At 36.4% G+C, this 18,436-nt stretch overlaps 1 protein-coding gene across 5 annotated transcripts in view; it reads right to left on the bottom strand.

Moving 5' to 3' along the window:
• Window positions 1-18,436, bottom strand: part of RGS12 (regulator of G protein signaling 12) — an 84,756-nt gene that overhangs the window by 47,417 nt on the left and 18,903 nt on the right. For 3 of the 5 annotated variants that reach the window (XM_041402584.1, XM_041402579.1, XM_041402580.1), the window contains exon 3: window positions 14,634-14,753. In XM_041402584.1, the coding sequence (XP_041258518.1) occupies window positions 14,634-14,753 (120 nt within the window). Of the gene's footprint in view, window positions 1-1,608; window positions 1,700-6,231; window positions 6,346-14,633; window positions 14,754-18,436 lie in introns of those variants that run through there. The other 2 variants (XM_041402583.1, XM_041402582.1) reach the window with 2 other exon arrangements.

Consider the following 18,436-nt stretch of genomic DNA (forward strand, 5'->3'; position numbering starts at 1 on the left):
CCTATTCCAACAATGACAGAATCACAGACTAAACAGAAACATCTATTCTTTTCCCGGGCATCCAGAAAGATTTGGAATAAAAGGGATTTAAAATGACCTCTCTGTCTCCTTTCCAAAGCACACTTTCTTGCAATACAGGCATCGACTTCTTGCTGCATCCAAAGAATTCTCTGAGTGCTGCCAGAATCTGTTACTTACCCAGTACAACATCACTTCACACACTATTTTATAAAGTCCCTGCATATGAGCCTTTCAGGTTAGAATAGCACACCTAGCTCCACCAACATTCTAAACTCATTTCCTCATACGATTTCAGTATAGAGGATAATGCTAGGAAATCTGCTGGGTTCTGAACATTTACAGGCTGAATACAAAGAGCCAACTTTCAAACACTCTGTCACTTATCTCAGGGAAAGCCCATCTCTCAGCTGACCGTCTGCTTGCATCTAGCTTTGTTCAAACTACTTCTTAAATCACCTGAAGCAATTTCTCCTTTTGCCAAGGTATGTATTATGAGCAAATCCCCAGGTCTTCAGTCACATTACTCCAAGATTTACATGATATATATATGTATTTTCAAATATATTATAGCATCAACATAGTTCATGCCATGAACTCCAGTGGACTCTGGGAGGGGAGGGAGATCGTGCCTCAAAATATGTTATATACAATTCTAACATTTTACATAAAAAATAAAGCCATATTACTCATCAATTATTGCTAGTTTTTCCTTCTAATAAAGAACCTCAAATGTACTTCTCACCTAAAAAGTAGCATAACATTGCAGGCTTTTTATCCCCATTTCAAAATATTATTGCAATAAATTTAATGATTTAGAATTCTTTGAGAAGAGTGCCCCTTCAGAATGCCACTTAAAGGAGGACTATTACACAATTTCACTTTTCAATTCTCTATCACCAAATTGCATTTGTAAGAGTTAACACGAAAGCATTCCATATGTAAGAGTTCTGAAGAAAAACATACTGCACAACTACTGTACAATAACTTTACTAAATGCATTCCATATAATTTTGTCAAATATTTGAATCTATAAAAACAACATAGGAAGAATAAATGATGTGACATTTGGAATTCCTTTGAGAAATAAATGTCCAACTTTTTACCCCAAACAAAACCAATCTCATCACATATAAAAACAGTACCTTAAGTGCCAAGTCCATCCCTAAAATTATTTTTATAAAGATATAGACAAAATATATACAGTCTTACCTAAAGATATAATATTGATATAATGGTACAGAAAGCATATACAAAATACATTGCACATAATGAAATAATAGGCACACATTATAAACATACTGGGTTTTTAGCTTTATACATATTAGGCATAGTTCATAAATACATATCAAAATCTCAATGTTAGTTGGTATAACAATATTACTTTTCTCTGAGAATAAAACCCAATGTTTGCATTTACAAAGGAATTTTAACTCAAATACTGGTAAGTAAAAAAGCTTAAAAGCTAAGCAAAAAGCATTCTGAAGCTGATCCCATTCTTCTCTAATTTCTTGCCAATAACAATAGCCTATTCTAATTTCTCACTACAACAATGCCTTGCTTTAGCTAAATATAATTCATATCACTTACCCGCTCCTCGTAAGAAACAGCAGTTATTTTTCCTAGCAGCACTCTTCCTAAATTCATCTTCACTTAATATGGAAAAAGCATTTCCTTAACACGTCGGCTTCTCAAAGATTAAACTAAAAAATTCAACGCTGTTCCATGCCTGTACATGCCAGTAAAGTTTAAAGGCATTTCGTATGAAGTTCTATTTTACTCCCTTTATGTTACCAATAGCAACAGGCCAATGCAGGAAGCTGTGGTTCGTCAGGGATTCAGATTAGATCTCAATTATCTCTCACCAGAAAAGCTCGATCATTTTATATAAATCATGCTGATTGTATTTGAGAACGTTTCCTATAACAAATCAGGAAAATAAAATGATGCTGAGCCCTATGGTAGTCCTGTATTCAATAAAACAGATTTCCAAGACAGTTTCCAAAAAAACACTAGTTAATCACCCTAACATTAGTTAGAGAAACATTTACATAGTAAATCACTATTTTCAGAGGTTTACATAATGCAAGCCAGAACAAAATAGGACCTCAAATAGTCCATTCTGCTTAACTTTTCAGCGGTTATCACTGTAAACTGCACATAAAAATCTGCAATACAAGGAGACTTGGCGCATTTCATTAAACCTAGGAGTAGCCTCTTGTCACTAAAGACAAAATTCTTCTTGCAGAAACCAACTTCTATTCTGCCCTTCCTCCCTCACGACCTGAACCTGTGCTCAGCTGATGTCAAGAGAGTTCTGTGCACAGAGCCTCAGGAACCGAGAGCAAAATAGGCTCCTTGTAATGAAAGAGGGAAGTGCAATTCACTTGCCTGTGACAGCGATGTCTTCAAGAGACTCTATATGGAAAGTACAGCATTTCAGGAAGTTTGCTGCTGTCCACAACAGTGACAGTACCTAAATCATTCGCTGCTGTTATTTTTAAAGCAATCAGAACACAATTTTCTGCTAAAAATAAACACCAGAATTGCAATCCGGCAGTGATTATTGGGCATTTGTATGCTAGTGGGATGTCCTTAAGCCCTAAGTGGACGTGCTAGTAGTCATTTAGGAAAGAGGAACTTTCTCCCTTGCTCAGTACAGCATGTGGAACCCCCCACAGCCATGCAGTTCCTAGGTTGAGCCCCTAATACACAAACAGCCCTGTGAAGAAGGCAAATGTTACTTGGAACTTGTAAAGAGAGAAAATGAGGAACGAGAAGAGCCTTTACTCAATATTTCATGGTGAGACTGACTTGCTACATCCAATACATAAAAGTCTGCACATCTTCCCATTTTGCACTCAGGATTTAGAGACTTAGTTAACAGAAAACCTAATCTTCTCAATTTAATTTAGAGTGATCAGGGAAGAAATTTAATTTCCTTGCAGATGAAGCCTATCCTAACTAGAATATTAGAGGCATAAGACAATTGCTGTGACGGAAAGTTAATTTTTTGATTGATTACTTGTTTGAATAGGCACACCACTGCAGTTTGGAATGTTCCTATAAGCGTTTAATACCATGACAAATGCAATGGAAACAAATGGGTGGGTAGACAGGAAGAAATGTGTTTTTAAAACTACAAATTACACCCTCCATTATTCTAGGATTTCAGAAGCAAATGCCCTATGGTACTTGCACAAAACAGTTTTACTGCGTGTGGATAAGTATTCAAAATGTGCAACTTCATAAAGAAAAAAATGCCAGAGCTGTTTCAATATTGCATTTTGTTTGACACTAAACCAAGTGGGATGCAGAATGTATTTTGTCAATACTTTAATCAAATAGCAACAATATCACAAATAATCAGGTGCATAATAATCACAAATGGATCAGAAATGCTTGAAGAACTTTCCTATGAACACCCCTTTGGGGTAACACAAAACAAGACTTTTATCAATAGCACTTACACTTAACATCCAACCTAAATCCTCTAGGAATCACCTAGAAGGACAAAACGTACTTGTACAATTTTAACGGGTGAGAATGTTACCCATAAGAAGGAACAAGAGAAAACTGACCCCACATGCAACAGTGGGATGTAGCTGCAAGACCAGCAGCAACTGCAGTGAACATTGTTGGGAACACTGTGGGTGGGCAATGCTTTACACATTCTAGGCACTGTAAACCTAATAATCCCTTCCTTTAAACAGACATGAAGAATTGTTGATTTTGTTTCACTGAACTAAGCATTACACATCCACGTTTTTTCCATACAGCAACTCAACTAACACTGAAAAATAAGCTCTTGCAATTAGGCAGCAGCAGTTAATGATCATGGCTATGAAGTGTCGTGTGGCACTGAAAGCCCTTTAAAAATTCATATCCCTCTACATTTTCACAGCTTATTTCAGCAGCTACAGATATAAAATCTTGTGATTTTGCGTAGCATATTTGTAAATTGGGCAGGCAACTCAGAGGTCAAAGGTCAAAAGCAGAAGGAGTGCTAATTTGCAAAGCTATTAATGGAAAGTGTTAAAATATGGTACATCAGCTTTAAAAGCCTTATTCAGCTACACCAAAGACGACATTTGTAAACCCACATCCATCTGCTTAGGAGCTAAACTGTGGGAAGGGGGAGCGACCCCAGATAAGGTTGATCTGTTTTTCTCTCCTACCCTCCCTCCACTTCCTGCTCATATTTGCTTTTGTACATTTGTTTTCAGAGCAGAAAATGCTGAAGAGAAAGACCAAATGACAGGGAGCCTGGATAAGTTTTAACTTGTCAGAAGATTAATGGGATTTAATATATCCCTGACTCCTAAAAGAAGAAAACACACACAAAAACCACCAAGCAACCAGAAAGAGGCAATCCCCTGGACCAGGCTCCTCATCACACAGTCCTAAACTAAATGGGACATTGGCAGAATGCACCACCAAAAATCTTAAATTTCATCAAGTATTGATTTTTTTTAATGTCATAATAAAGTAACAACTACTTGCATGACAGCCATATTTTAAGAATATGCTTTAGCTCACTGATCCCAGTTACTGAAATAAAAAGCAGGAGCATCAAAAAGCCTACACAAAAATTAAGAAAACTCTGCCACAAAATAAAATGGTTTTTTCCCCTAATTCTCCAAATTTTCTGTAATCTGTCTAAATATATTTTTGTCAATGATTTTTCAGCTACTCAACAATAAACAGACCCCATATGTGCTACTGAGGAGAAGAGGAAAGATTCTCTTATTTACAACATTGTGGATTCCCTCTATGAATTTTGAAATAAGAGTCCTTCCCATTCCAATGCAATATTAACAAAAATATTTTGAAGCTAAACTAGCTGGAACTTGCTGGTGTATAAATAAGTGAAGTACAAGCTGCCTTGTCAGACACTGAGACTTCCCCTACAATAAATCCCGCGAAGCAGAGGGAATGATGCAAACCACTGCTCCGAGTGCCCTCTGCTGTCTGCCACACTGCTCAGACTCCTGTGCACCTTTTCAAGTACTAAGTTCAAGGTTTGCCATCCAGAAATCCACTCTTAAAAAAAAAAAAAAATCTAGTTCTATGAGCCATATTTTAAAGTTTGAAAAATAATTCCCCAGGACTGCAAAATAAAAATTGAAAAAATATACTTTTGCAAAATTGTTGGTGAACAATTCATGGTTTTATTTTCCCCTTCTGTTGATCAACATTTTAAGACAACTGAATTCTCTCCAATAATAAAAACATGCAGAAACAGCGTAATTTGCACATCCAAATGGAAGGTAACTTGCAGTCCAAGAGTAAACTAAATTTAAACTGCATATTAAAGAGCATATGATTAACTGACAGATCACTGAAACACATTTAGTCACTTCTGAATTTCCTGCTACTGATGTAACCCCTAAAAATTAATAGATTTTGAGGAAATCAATGTAAAAGTGAGAATAAAAATTATTATGTTTTAAGTAAATAATGCATACAACATCTTACCATGCTTTGCAATTTATTTCCCTCCTGATTTTAAAATATGAAAATTTTGCTGCCATACTTTTAGCATTTAAGACAATTTTATACTGAGATACACAGACAGAATAAGACCATAATGTAAAAATTTGATAACACAGCTAGTATGCTTACTTGCAAAATAAGTGTTTATTGAGCAGCAACATGCTAAAACTGATCTCAAAGTCTCTACACCTCAGAAATTTTGTATTCTATAAATACCTTTCATTTATTTTCAGTTATTCTAATAACTCACACCATCTGGATTCTGTTTTATTGGATAAAATTCCAGATGGAAGAAGAAGAATCCCTTTAGCTGCACAACTTTAAAAAAGCACTGTAACAATTACAAGGTAACATATCTGTAAAGACATTTTTGCTGTACGGAAACACGTGCAAGTATAATAAAAATTAAGTGAAAGCTTTATAAAAAAAACTTAGAGAAGTATCAGTTTAGCTACTATACATTTTAAAAATAATACAATGCTGTAAAGAATTTTAAAAATGGCTACAAAAATTGTGTACTCTTAATTTTATAACAGCTTATATAGAAAGTCAACTTAAATACTTATACTTACGAACTTTGTCTCTTTAAAACCTCATTGAATCCTGAGAAGCATAATTTATCATATTTCACTGCAAGATTTCTTAGCTCAGAAGACTACTCATTAAACCATATTCCTGTTTTCTGCTCGCTTTAGACAAACAAAACTTTATACTTACAGACACTTGACTATCAGTAAAAGTTTTCTCCATGTATAAATGGTTTAATATCTCATTGTTAAGAAACAGTCCCTTCAACTTTATTATTACGCTCTTTCTGAACACATATTTACTTCTTCCAGAGTCCAGTAAAAAAATGAGGCTTCTCTGCCTGTTGCCCTATCAACACCTCTCCCATTCTCCTCCCTCCCCAGCACATTCCCCGCCCTCAGTACTGGTTCTGTATCTTCTCATCAAAAGGAACAGGCAGCTTTCAAAATGGTGTTGAGGCAGGTCCTGTGTAACAATAAAGCTTCTGTAAAGACAACAGCCCTGCTGAGGAATCTGCTAATGTAAAATACATTCACTGAGGGCCTACAGGACTCTGTTGTGAAGGTTTGTCCAAACTTGTTGAAGAATTGAGTCAACATTGCTTTCTCATCCAAAGTATTCTCTTTTTTAATACATTCCCCTTTGATGAGCGTATTTCCTGAGTGAACCGAGTCACCAATCTCTACTAAAAATAATTAAAATATAATCTAAAAATACTTTTTAAAAAATATTGTTAAAACATGTAAGACTCACAGCAAACTCCTTGCAGTTTCTGGCATGTAGGTACATGTCTCGCTGTGATTACAATCACATGTATGCAGATTGTGCAACCTATCTCATCCTACCACAACTCTTCGTGTTCTTGTGAGTAAGCAGAGCATTGGCATTTACGAGGATCATGTTCCAAGTGAAACATTACTCTCATAATTTTCAATACCACACCTACTCTCCAGACAGACCTGCAATATCTGTGCATTTTCAGAAAAAAATGTATGCACTTTCTGCCCAAAAATAATCCTTAAACATCATCCTTCAGCAGTTCCTTGATCCAGAGGGAAATTGTGGATGGACTTTTTACTGTATATTTTAAGTTCTAGAAGTACTAGTTTTAATGATTTAATCGTAAATAAGAAATGCTAGTAAGTAAATAAAAAGCTTCTAATAGCTGGCTTCTTTTTCTTTTTGCAGTTTCACTGGACAGATAAATGCATGAGGACAGTGAAAATTAGGTGGTACAAACTCCTAGCCAAAATCCCAGCAGTTTAAGCATGAGAGAGAAACAGAAACAATTTGCAGATGCTATCAATATGTGCTGTATGTATCCTGTGATTATGCTCTAGAAATACCAATTCAGTTCACTCAATAAAGCCTTATTCATTCCCTAACATCAACCAGGTCTCATCATAGAGCAAAAATCCCTCCTTAGTTATTATTTTGTCACATCAAAAGACACACCAGGTAACAGGAAGAGCAGCGAGGGAGGGCAGGGATGGAGAGACACCAAACCAGTCAGGCAGTTCCTCATTCCTACTCATTCCAGGAGCCGCCTGGGCGATCTCAGCAGCAGCAGCAGTTCTGGGCAGGGCAGTGGCCAGAGCCATCCCCCCCAGCATGGCAGTACACACAGGGAATGCTCCCAGTGCCCAGGGCAGGCACCCAGCACCAGCAGGTACTGCAGCCCTTCACAACAACCTCCCAGCAAGGGAAAGGTCGCACAGCTTCCTGTGCCAAGAGGACACCACAGTCCCACAGCCAGGGAAAGGCACTGTCCACCCTCACGTCTCTGCACACGATCAGAACATGGGCTTATCAAACCCAGGATTATGTTTCCAGTAGTGGCCACACAGGGAAGCCTACCAACGAACAGCACAGGGCACCATATCAGACATTTCCCTGGTGATATTCTCCCAGTCTCCAGGTATTTATAGTTCAAGATATTTCCTGAACCTGGTGTGGCTTGTCTCCTTAATAATCCCCAGTGGCTCTCTTTTCCAAATACTTGTCCACTTTCCCTCCAGGACATGCAAATTTCTTGCATCCACAGCACTCAGTGGTGAGGCATCCCACAGACCAACTCACCTCCCACATGAACAATCATGTACTCCTGTTTGTTTTCCTCCTGGCTCCAGCTATCTTTAATTAATGGTGTCGACGACTTGTCCCGAAGGAGAGAGTGAGCAATCAATCCCAGCTACTTTTCCTATGCTACCCATGATTTTCCATTCTTCCTTACACTTTTCTAAATCTTTTCTTCTTCTAATATATCAGAACATTTTAAAATAAAGAGACCAGGTATGGAAAACCAAACCACATTGTATGCAATGAAATCATCTATTCCTTCTGTAATAATCTGTAATACAGGACTTTGCTTCATTGCTACTGTACTGAGCTGTTGTTTACATGCAACTTTCCCTTATAACTCAAAGACCTCACTTCTGAGAAGAAACAGTCTGCTGAGAAACATATATATCATTTGTTGTATGAAGCTAGAGCTATTTTGCCTCATTTGTATTACTTTACATTTATCTGCATACATTTTCATCTGCCATTTTGTTGCCCAGTCATTCAGACGTATAAAAGCAGCCTGGTCTCATCTTCAGAAACTGCTCTCAGCATTATTACCTGGAGTAACTTCACCTCACTTGGGAGGAGCCTTAAAAGATGCCCTTGAATCAACAAATGTAATATAAGAAACTGCAGCAAGGATCAGCCTTAAGCAGCAAATAGCTCTTCATTTCAGAATCAGAGCAGTAAATAGTAGCATTATTCTGCCTTAATGCCTCAGACCCAGAAGAGGGAACAGTTTCAGTCCAAAGAGAGTAAGCCACATTTTTGAAGAATGCTCGATGAGGGAGAGAGACACCTCTGAGACGTTGCCAACCTAACAAGAGCTCCATTTGTGTGAGCACTGACAGTTCTGTCACTACTCAAGGAAACCAGAACCAAAATAACAGAGCCAAAGCCAAATCCCAGTATCTTACATTGCTGAACTAAGGAATGCAACCCCTCTTTAGCTTCAGGTGGTTACTTGAACTTGCTCATCCTGTCTGATCCTTGTAGTTCCACAAACTGCAGAGGTATTTACAGCCTGTGAATTCACCTGTGTCCCTTTAATCACGTCTTAAGAATGGCAGTACTGGCTACTAAAAGAAAATTAATTTATAGAGAATACAAGTCTATCTCTAGTACCTGAAAGCATATATTGTGTCTCTGTCTCTGTGGCAGAAATGGACTTGTGTTGGGAGCCAAGCCTGGAGGCAATAAGGCTGGAACAACACTTGAGTGGCAGGGTCAGACAATCTACTGATTGCCTCCTCAAGAAGAAATTTCTCTATACTGTGCCAACTGCCTTTGCACGTATGGGGACCTAATTCCCGAAGGAATCCATCCTAGGCAACACTGTTGGTTTCTTCTCAAGCACCACAGCATGGGGTGAGCACTGCTGTGATGAGCACTGCCCTTATGCACCTCACGAAAAACACAGAGATGAGATCCAGCTCTCAGCACATTCTCTGACTACTCTGCTTCTTACATGCAAATTTAAATGGCAAATTTCTCCAGAATCGGAAGTAAAGAAAATAACCCAAAAGCAGGAGAAAACAGTCAACAATAACATTACTGAAGGATGATCATTTCACCAATTTAAGTAACAAAAAATAAATCCCATTATTCTCAGTGTCTGGGGAAAAAGTGCACAGTTTAGCATTCTGGACTTTATGTAGAAATAAGCACCTCAAAATCACAATAAAGAGGTTGCACACAACTGTGTTGATCTGTTGACCAACCCACCTTTGTCAGATACTTTACAAAACAGTTTCAGGAGCACAAGAACTTTCCATGAAAACATCTACAAATGTAAACTTAAGAGTAGATAGTGAAAATCTTTGTAAAAATATGGTATAGTATAAAATACTAGCAAAAACCTAACAGTAATGCTAGAGCACAATCTGTGAAGAAAAATAAAATGTATACTACTGGCATGATGTTTCCTTCTTCAAAGATATATAAACTAATTGGTGAAGTCTGAGACAAAACAATACATTCTTTTCAAATTTTGAATTCACTGTTAAAAGCTGAGAACGAAGAGGCCTCTTGATTTAAAACATGTACTTATACTTGCCATAGTGGTGGCATTGTGGCCATGGTGATGATCTAAGAACATCAATAAAGCAACCTCTGCAGGGAGAGTTAATCCTTTTTATTAGATCATATGAGAGGGTGGGAAAAGTTTGGGGCATGTTTAGATCTTCTTGTCTGATTTTCCTAGTATACTAGTTGGTCTAATATAAGCTATTATCTCCCTGTGTAAGCTTTGTCTGATTATTTAAATCAGTAAAACAAAAACAGGTACCCACTTAAAAACTCCTTATTAAGTCCAAAGAGCATTTAGGGGGAGTTTTGCCACCCACGGATGCCAAAGCTAATATCCAGCAGAGACATGTCATCCATTAGTACAAAAACCTCATACCAAAGAGATGTGCTGTCTGCTTTCAAATAGCAGATGAAATGCAAAAAGAAGTTGATTCAGTAGAATTAACAAAACAGGAAAAAAACCCAAGCATTATTATCTAACACCTAATAATACTACATTATTAATGGTTATAATTAAGATGGAACATTCTAACAAAAGCCCTTACACTGATTTTTGAAAAGAATACATGATACATTCCAACTTTGAAAACATTACTAAACTCTAGAAATTTGACACAACAAATGTTGTTTATAATATACAATATAGCTTTAAGCTTTCCAAAACAGGATGAGAACAGAAGAAATGCTTCAACAGCCATCTTTTCTTGTCATGATACTTAGTTCAAAGAATTAAATCATCTTTAATTTTAAAAATATCTCTGCATTAAATGATTATTTAACAATACTTACAGAATTTGACACTTGTTTCCCTAAGAGATTTTGTCTCTCATTATACTACTCTGCCCTAATTTCAACCACAGAGAAATACAAAATGTACAAGTACCAAAATTATTTTCAGGAAAAAACAGATTTGAATTTTCTTCTTGGTGAGGAGGAACCCAAATTTTTTAACTTCAAGAAAATACTGCAAGGTTCCCCCTTTTTTACAGACTTCAAGAAAAATTAAAAGATGAGTGGAATGGGCTACAGTTGAAAGTGTTACCAAACCTGTTGATGAATAGAAGAATTACAATTACTGTGCTTAAGGTAAATTTTTACATAGGTAGTGTTCTACTGTCTGCAGTGTCACAGAGACATCTTTAACTTGTTTATAAATTTACAAACATCTTTTCCAGAGTAGAATTGTGCAAGAGGATGAGAGTAGTGGCACTTACCTACAGGAAAGAAAAGTGGGAAGAAAGACAGGATCATGCCCTCTCATTAAGCCAAATATTGAATAATCATAAGGTCCTTTTAGCTTAAGTTACACCTTGAAAAGATGAATCAGCAAATATGCTAAGAAGTAAAATTGGTGCAAATCACAGAACGTTAACACGGCTTTTAATGGTCACTACTTCATAACAACAAATTTTTCACACAGGAAAAGTTATTGCTAGATAAAAGATAAGTCTGATCTTAACAAAACCAGGTTTCTTGTAATTAATTAAAGAAAATTTTCTAAATACATTTCTTGTGAATATAACATAACTAGGGCACATCCTAGACATGCTTATTTTCTGAATTCAGTTCCAATTTAAAGACTAATTAATCATAATCAGACCTGCTGTGAACAAGGACAATTTCCACAGTTCAGAAATAACATTGTGCATTTTCTGCTTTGTGAGACATTCTCCCTACCACAATTATAGCACAACTGCACCATTAATTTTGCACTCTCATGCCATCTCAACCCCTGCATTTTTAAAAAAATCTAGTGCACAGTTTCTATCAGTAAAAACACCAGCTAGACGTTAATCCTACAAACTTGTCTGGTTTTTTCTATGTATAATACAGCTTCTGTAGGTAAGAGGAAAATCCTTAAGGAGGGGCAACTATACTAGTAATTCTAATCTTAAACGTTCTGTCTGTGCACATATAGCCAGAAGTAATCTAACAAGTTAAAAGAAAAAGTGACATTTATTCATGAAATCATGTTCTTATTTATTAAAATATCTATGAATATGCTGTATTCTTTGACAGATACTTTGAAAAATAAATAAATAACAAATTTCAAAGAAATCACGCCACCTTATGGCAGCAGTCAGCAACACTGACAGCTGGTGTTTCACACACTGTTCATACATCATCAAAGAAATCCAAATACAGCCTTTTTAGACCTGTAAGCAATGAGCAGTGTTCATCAAATGCCCATAAAAGAAATTCCATGGAACCTACTTACACTGCTCAATTTAGAAGATTAATTTGGATGCCAGCAGGAGTCAAACCCACAAGCTCAGAGAAGCATATTAACTTCCAAATTTCATGTTTGGATTATTACCTTATCCAGTCTGCTAAGACAACTGAAAAGAACACAAAAGCAAGCAAGTAGCCTATACAATACACTCATGGTCATTATTCCAAAGGTGGAGTCTCTAAGAATTTCCTGCTATTGTTATTTCCTCTTCCACCAACCCTAAATAGACGCCCTGAAATAAACTAAACATGTACTAACAACATTATGTTCCACTACACAAAGTGTTAGAGTACATGGGACAAGTGCTGAAGCAGCAGTGTTGAATTTTGAACCAAAATTAAAATGCCTCAACATTATTTTATTTTGACACACAAAGCTTTTTAAATTCTTCTCTGGATTGCTGTTTCTCCTGGTGGCTGGGATATCTTAAAATATCATTCTCTTACAGCAAGCACAGCAAAAAAAAAAAAAGATTTCAAAGTGAAAAGAAGTAGCTGGACAGAGAACAGTCCACACCCACATAGCTACATGTAGTAAGGGCATTCATCCAAACAAACACAGATTTGAATTCAGACCATTCCTTTGTCCAGTTCATATTGTGACCTGGAATGAAAGTTTCCCCTTCCAAAGTAACTCAGCAATGATGAGAACACTGGGACATAGATTGACTCAATCCCTCCTGTTGGTGCTACTCTGTTTACAGACACTAATGAATTCCAACTAGGACATAATGAGATGAAAAAGGGAATTTTAGGCCAGTAACTATCACATCTTTCTGAAATTAATGGAAAGTCCCAAGTGCCTGTTTTAATGAATACTTATGTAATGTGAAACAATTCCAACAACAGAAATTAAATTTTATTTTTTATGTTTAAAACATTCAAAACATGAGATGTGCAAAAAACCTGTATGAAATTTCAGTCTGTAAGACTGTGGAAAGAACCATGTTTTTCCTGTTGCATGTGAATTACTAGCACTAGATTCTTTGGTATTCTGAGAGAATTCACTCTTACTGCAATCAGAAATTCTGTCAAAACTGGATATATATAACAACAAACTTTTTGAAATTAGAAGAACCACCATTTTCTGATTAAGAAAGATGCAGCTAGATGGTTCCTAAACCCATTCTTGTTGTGTTTAAGTTATGCAGTTACTGTATTAAAGTTATGAGTACATAGAAATTAAGTATTTTCTATAACTAGAAAAAAAGCAAGACACTTAAAAGCTTCAGAGAAAATAGACTGCTATGAAAAACAGAAAAATAGAAAATATCTGAGAAATAAGTAATTACAGTTCCTACCTGCATTCCCTAAGCATGCCAGAAGCTCCTCCATATATTCTGCTCCCTGAACATCCACTGCACTGAGCTCCCTTCTCCTTTAGTTCAGAGTGAAATGCTGCTCTTCCTACATTTTCCCACAGCAGAAAACTCAGTCTCCTTCTTCCCTCCTCCCATCTCAAATGCTTTTTAAACACCTCCTTCCCATTTGGAGGGCTCAGAACCACATTCCCTCCGTGCTGAAGTGGTGCAGTTTGCATTGCATGGCTCTTGTGCCAAGAACTCTGCACAGATCTTTGGTTCTCCCCAAACACCAGCCTTCCTCCAAATGAGCATGCTAAAGGGCTAAGGGAAGAATCTCTGCATTCAGCTTCACATCACTGTGGGTCGGGTTTTCCTGAGGAGGCACACTAGGAGTGAAGATATAATGAAGCCATATTCCTACAGTAGAACAGGAGGATGGCTTTTCATTCCTAGTTTTCTCCGAAGCCAATATGGTTTTGAGAACCAGACATCAGCTGATGCTAAACCAGATGTAAAACAGCATAATATTACACTTAAAAGGAGCCAAAATCACCAAGTTGATTAGGAATTCCCTTTTCTCAACTGCTATCAAAATTCATCAGCTGAACAAAAACCAGAATATGATGAATATTTGATTTTTCTATATATCATGATATACTCATTTCTGAGATATTATGAACCTTTTGATAAGCAAAAGTGTATTGTTTGGATTTGCAGAACCAACTGTGATATGAAAAATAAAGTTATAATTCCACACAGAAAGAATGGCCACAACGTAACCTACTAAAGAAATATTGAAAAAGGTCGATATCTGAAATCTGTATTCCCCTCACAAAAATGTCATATGACAGTAAGTTACTTTATTAGATTAATACATTACTAACTTTCTTTCAGCAATTATCAGCATTATCTACTACAAGTTCTCTACGACTCACTTCTAAATTGTAAGTGAAAGTTAATTACCTCGAGGTCATCCAGAGAGCGAGTAATACTAAATCGCTTAGATCTTCCAAATGATCTTCGAGCAGAAGAACGTGGAGGAGCAGCCTGATTTAATCCCATTGAATGTCCAAATTTTGCACCCTAAAAAAACCCAGAAAATATATATTAATTTATTTCTTTAATTTTAGTACATTGCTGATCATAGTGAAATCTGAATTTTAAGGAAATGTAACAGGACCACAATTTCAAAACAAGCTGGTCATTTGCTATGCCCCTGTAAAATCACATACTCAAATTCATTAAAGTTGACTTTTCCAGTCTCAAAATAAATATCTTAAACATTCAGCATTAATTTACTGTATTAACATGAGTGATCAGTTAGGTTGCACACGATACATGCCAGTAATAAAAGCAAGATGATCCTGGCTCTTTCCTGTCTTAACTGAAAACCATTTAACTACAAAATATTTGTGTTTTCTATAGGAAATTACCATCCTAGAAATCATCTTACCCAGCTTCTCTTGGAACTTTTCTCCACATTTTTAAAAATCTTACTTTCACTACTCGTTTTTTTTTAAAGCCTTGCTACTACAAAGTCCAACTTTTGAAATCACACAGTACAAAATTGCAGGAACTTTTGTTCTAAGGAAAGCAACTCACTCACTTGGATGTTCCATTACTAGAACTGGTGCTGCAGTAATTAAATCTGTTTTCTCTTGTGCCCATAATCATACTCTTTCTCCCTAAAAAGTCACCAGATGTCTGTTAAGCTACTCAGCATATACATATCAAGTTTATTACAAATGGCAAAGTGTAAGCTTGAACCTAAAATTAGGCACAGTCAGTGACTGGTGCTAAGCAGATGTACATAAACTCACTACATTACAAAACCTTGTGATTATGTGCCTGAAATTTTGGATTCCTTTCACTGTAACATTCAATGTGGGGAAAATTCCTCCCTGTCTACTGACGCTTTTTTGCTTTAGAAAATAAAAGACTTGAAATCAGAGCAAATCCCCCTCTGTTTTATGTCAGCATCTTTCTTCATTATAGTAAGCTTAAAAATATATTTATTAGTACTTTTATAATTGCTCATTTGGCAGATTTGTAATATTTATTAAATTTTCTATTTGTGTTCATTTCTTCCTTAAGGCGAGTTTCTGTGCTCTGAGTTCTGAAATATTTTGGTCTCCCTTTGATCACTCATTGGAAAGTCTATAGACATCTCATTAATCAAAAGAACAACCACAAATTTCACATCCTCATAGCCTCATGCCAACAACCACTCACACAAAGCAGAGAAGAGCAGCCAGAGCATTGTACAGCCTCGGAGATGTCTGCCCGTTTGCTAATTCCAATGGAGACAACACTGTTCTACAGAACTGGGCTCTGGCCATCACCAGTGCTCTCAACAGATTCTGTTTACAAGCTCAAAGAATTGTCAAGACAAAACAGGAATCTGGATCAAAGTATGCAGCAGGGTTCATCCCCTCAACAGGCTTGAGAGTTCAACTTCATTCAGTATTAAAAGTGATCCCTTTTTCTAGGAAGTCTCTTTCCCTCCCAATTTTCTATTTACTAAGGGTTTGGTTTGGTTTTGTTTTTTTTTTAATTGGCTGAGAAGTAAAGTGGGCAGGTTCTGCCACAGCAACCTGAAAATCTAGTAGCTGGATCTTAGCTTCCAAGTTTTTAAGAGAGTATTTACAAGTACAGTACAAACAAGCTAAGGTGGCTTTTGCTAAATGATAAATAAATGTGAAGAGAGGAAAATTGCTCTCTGTAAATGTTGACAAGCAACACCCAGTGGAATGAGGACAGTTCCTGTCTTTTTGAGCATCTTTTTGAGCAACTTTTACAATCATCAGTTCATCCAGGCAGGTAGTGCTGAGGTGGTTCACAGCTGCCTCATCCCTTACAGCCACACCAGCCTTTCCTGTTGGATGGAAAGCTTACACCTAATCTGTGCCACACAGTGAACTTCACCTCAACCCCTGACTAAACTCAGCTCTATCCATTACTGTTGCTGCACAGTTGATCAAAACATCAACAAGGCTCCTCCTGTATGAATTTTCCTGTTAGAACATGAATACACGTGTACATCTACTCAATTTCACCACTAGTCAAGCATAATTCTGTGATTTTTGATTTTTTTCATTTTTAATCCAAGAATTAGTGATAAAACTATCAGACTACCAACTACTCAGCAAATTAATGGCATCCTTAATTGGTACTTTGAAACTAATGAAATAGTTACACAGTATGGATGCTTAATGGTCTTTGATGTGTTTCTTAAAAGTAGATGGATGCCCTGAGAGAACTTCAGCTTTCATTGAAAATAAAAGGGTGAAAGAAAAAAAAAATGAAAAACTATCAGTAGCAGACATATCTGTTCAGAATAACAAATACATTTTCATTTTTCATTCTATTTCATCCCCAAAAAAGAATATAAATGGTCCAGTATTTATTTAAATAGTACAGACTACCATATATGATGCTGGGAGATTAAGAACATGCACTCAAAAAATTTTTAAAACACTAACATTACAAATTGAAGGAAGAGAAACCAACTGCCTAAAGACAAATCTAATTAGATTCCACTGAGAAGCAGATTCTAGATAAGATTAATTATCACCAGATGCCCCATTTTGGAAATAATTACCTATTTGAGCTGCTTACCTATTTGTGGTCAGAAGCATAACAAAGAGAAAGAGGGAGAGCGGACAAAAACAACTTGTAAATTGTGTGGTAATAAAAAAGAGAAAGTAAATTAGTATCCAATCAAAGTTTATATTTGTAGGTTTTTATATTTTTATGTAAAACTGACTACTGAGCCCTGGGTGGAACAGTAAAGATAAGAACAGGTTAAGAAAAGAGACTCTGGGAATAAAACAATGCTTAAGTAATGGTTACAAACTATAAAAATGCACTGAGCTAACCATTTCCCCAATCCATCTGGATAACAATTGCAATTAAGAAAATATTTTCAACTGACAAAAAACTCTTCCTTGCTCTGAAAAATCAAATTAATCATCTAGTAATTAAGGAGACCATTATTAAAAAACCCAAAAAGACTACAATTCACGAGTCTGGGAAGTCTCCCTTTTCATCTTTTCTTGACTCTATTCCAGACATTCAGACTATGAGGCCAGACCTCCCTCTCCAGATCAATTAAAAAATGGCTGTGCATACACACATGCACACAAAGGATAGAATCACCTATCTAAAGCAAACAGCACCATTTTGGCAAATGTTTTTCATGGGACTCTGAAGAGCTGGAAATAAAAGCATCCATGACTTGAACAGAAAACAGCCATTGAAACTAGAATGCACTGACCAGCATGGTTAAAAAAATCCACAGTATTTGAACACAGAGAAATTGTTAGTGCAATGACGGATATTAATGTCAATTCTGCAGTCTGTTAGACATAAAGAAATCACTGTACTTCTAAAAGCCTTTATTACACTATTAAACAAATATTAAAAACCACTAAATTGTCCACAAACAATTTCAGAACAATAAATGTATTACCAAAAAAATGGCCAGCTTGGAGCAACCTGGTCCAGTGAAAGGTGTCTCTGCCTATGGCAGGGGGCTTGGAACAAGACAATCTTCCAACCCAAACCACTCTGTGAAAAATATAATGTTACATTCTCTGTTAGCTGCCAAGCTAAAACACTGACATTTGCTGCATGAACATTAGCCTGTAGGGTTGTTTGGGTTTTTTGTTTTAAATACAGATTGCCTAGAAGCCCTAGAATTGTTTATTATGCTACCTTAAATATTCTCTTCCAAAAATGGCTAAATTTAGCAAAAATTGCTAAAT

Source organism: Onychostruthus taczanowskii, unplaced genomic scaffold, assembly GCF_017590055.1.
Source record: "Onychostruthus taczanowskii isolate IOZ18803 unplaced genomic scaffold, ASM1759005v1 scaffold2, whole genome shotgun sequence".
Lineage (NCBI taxonomy): Eukaryota > Metazoa > Chordata > Aves > Passeriformes > Passeridae > Onychostruthus > Onychostruthus taczanowskii.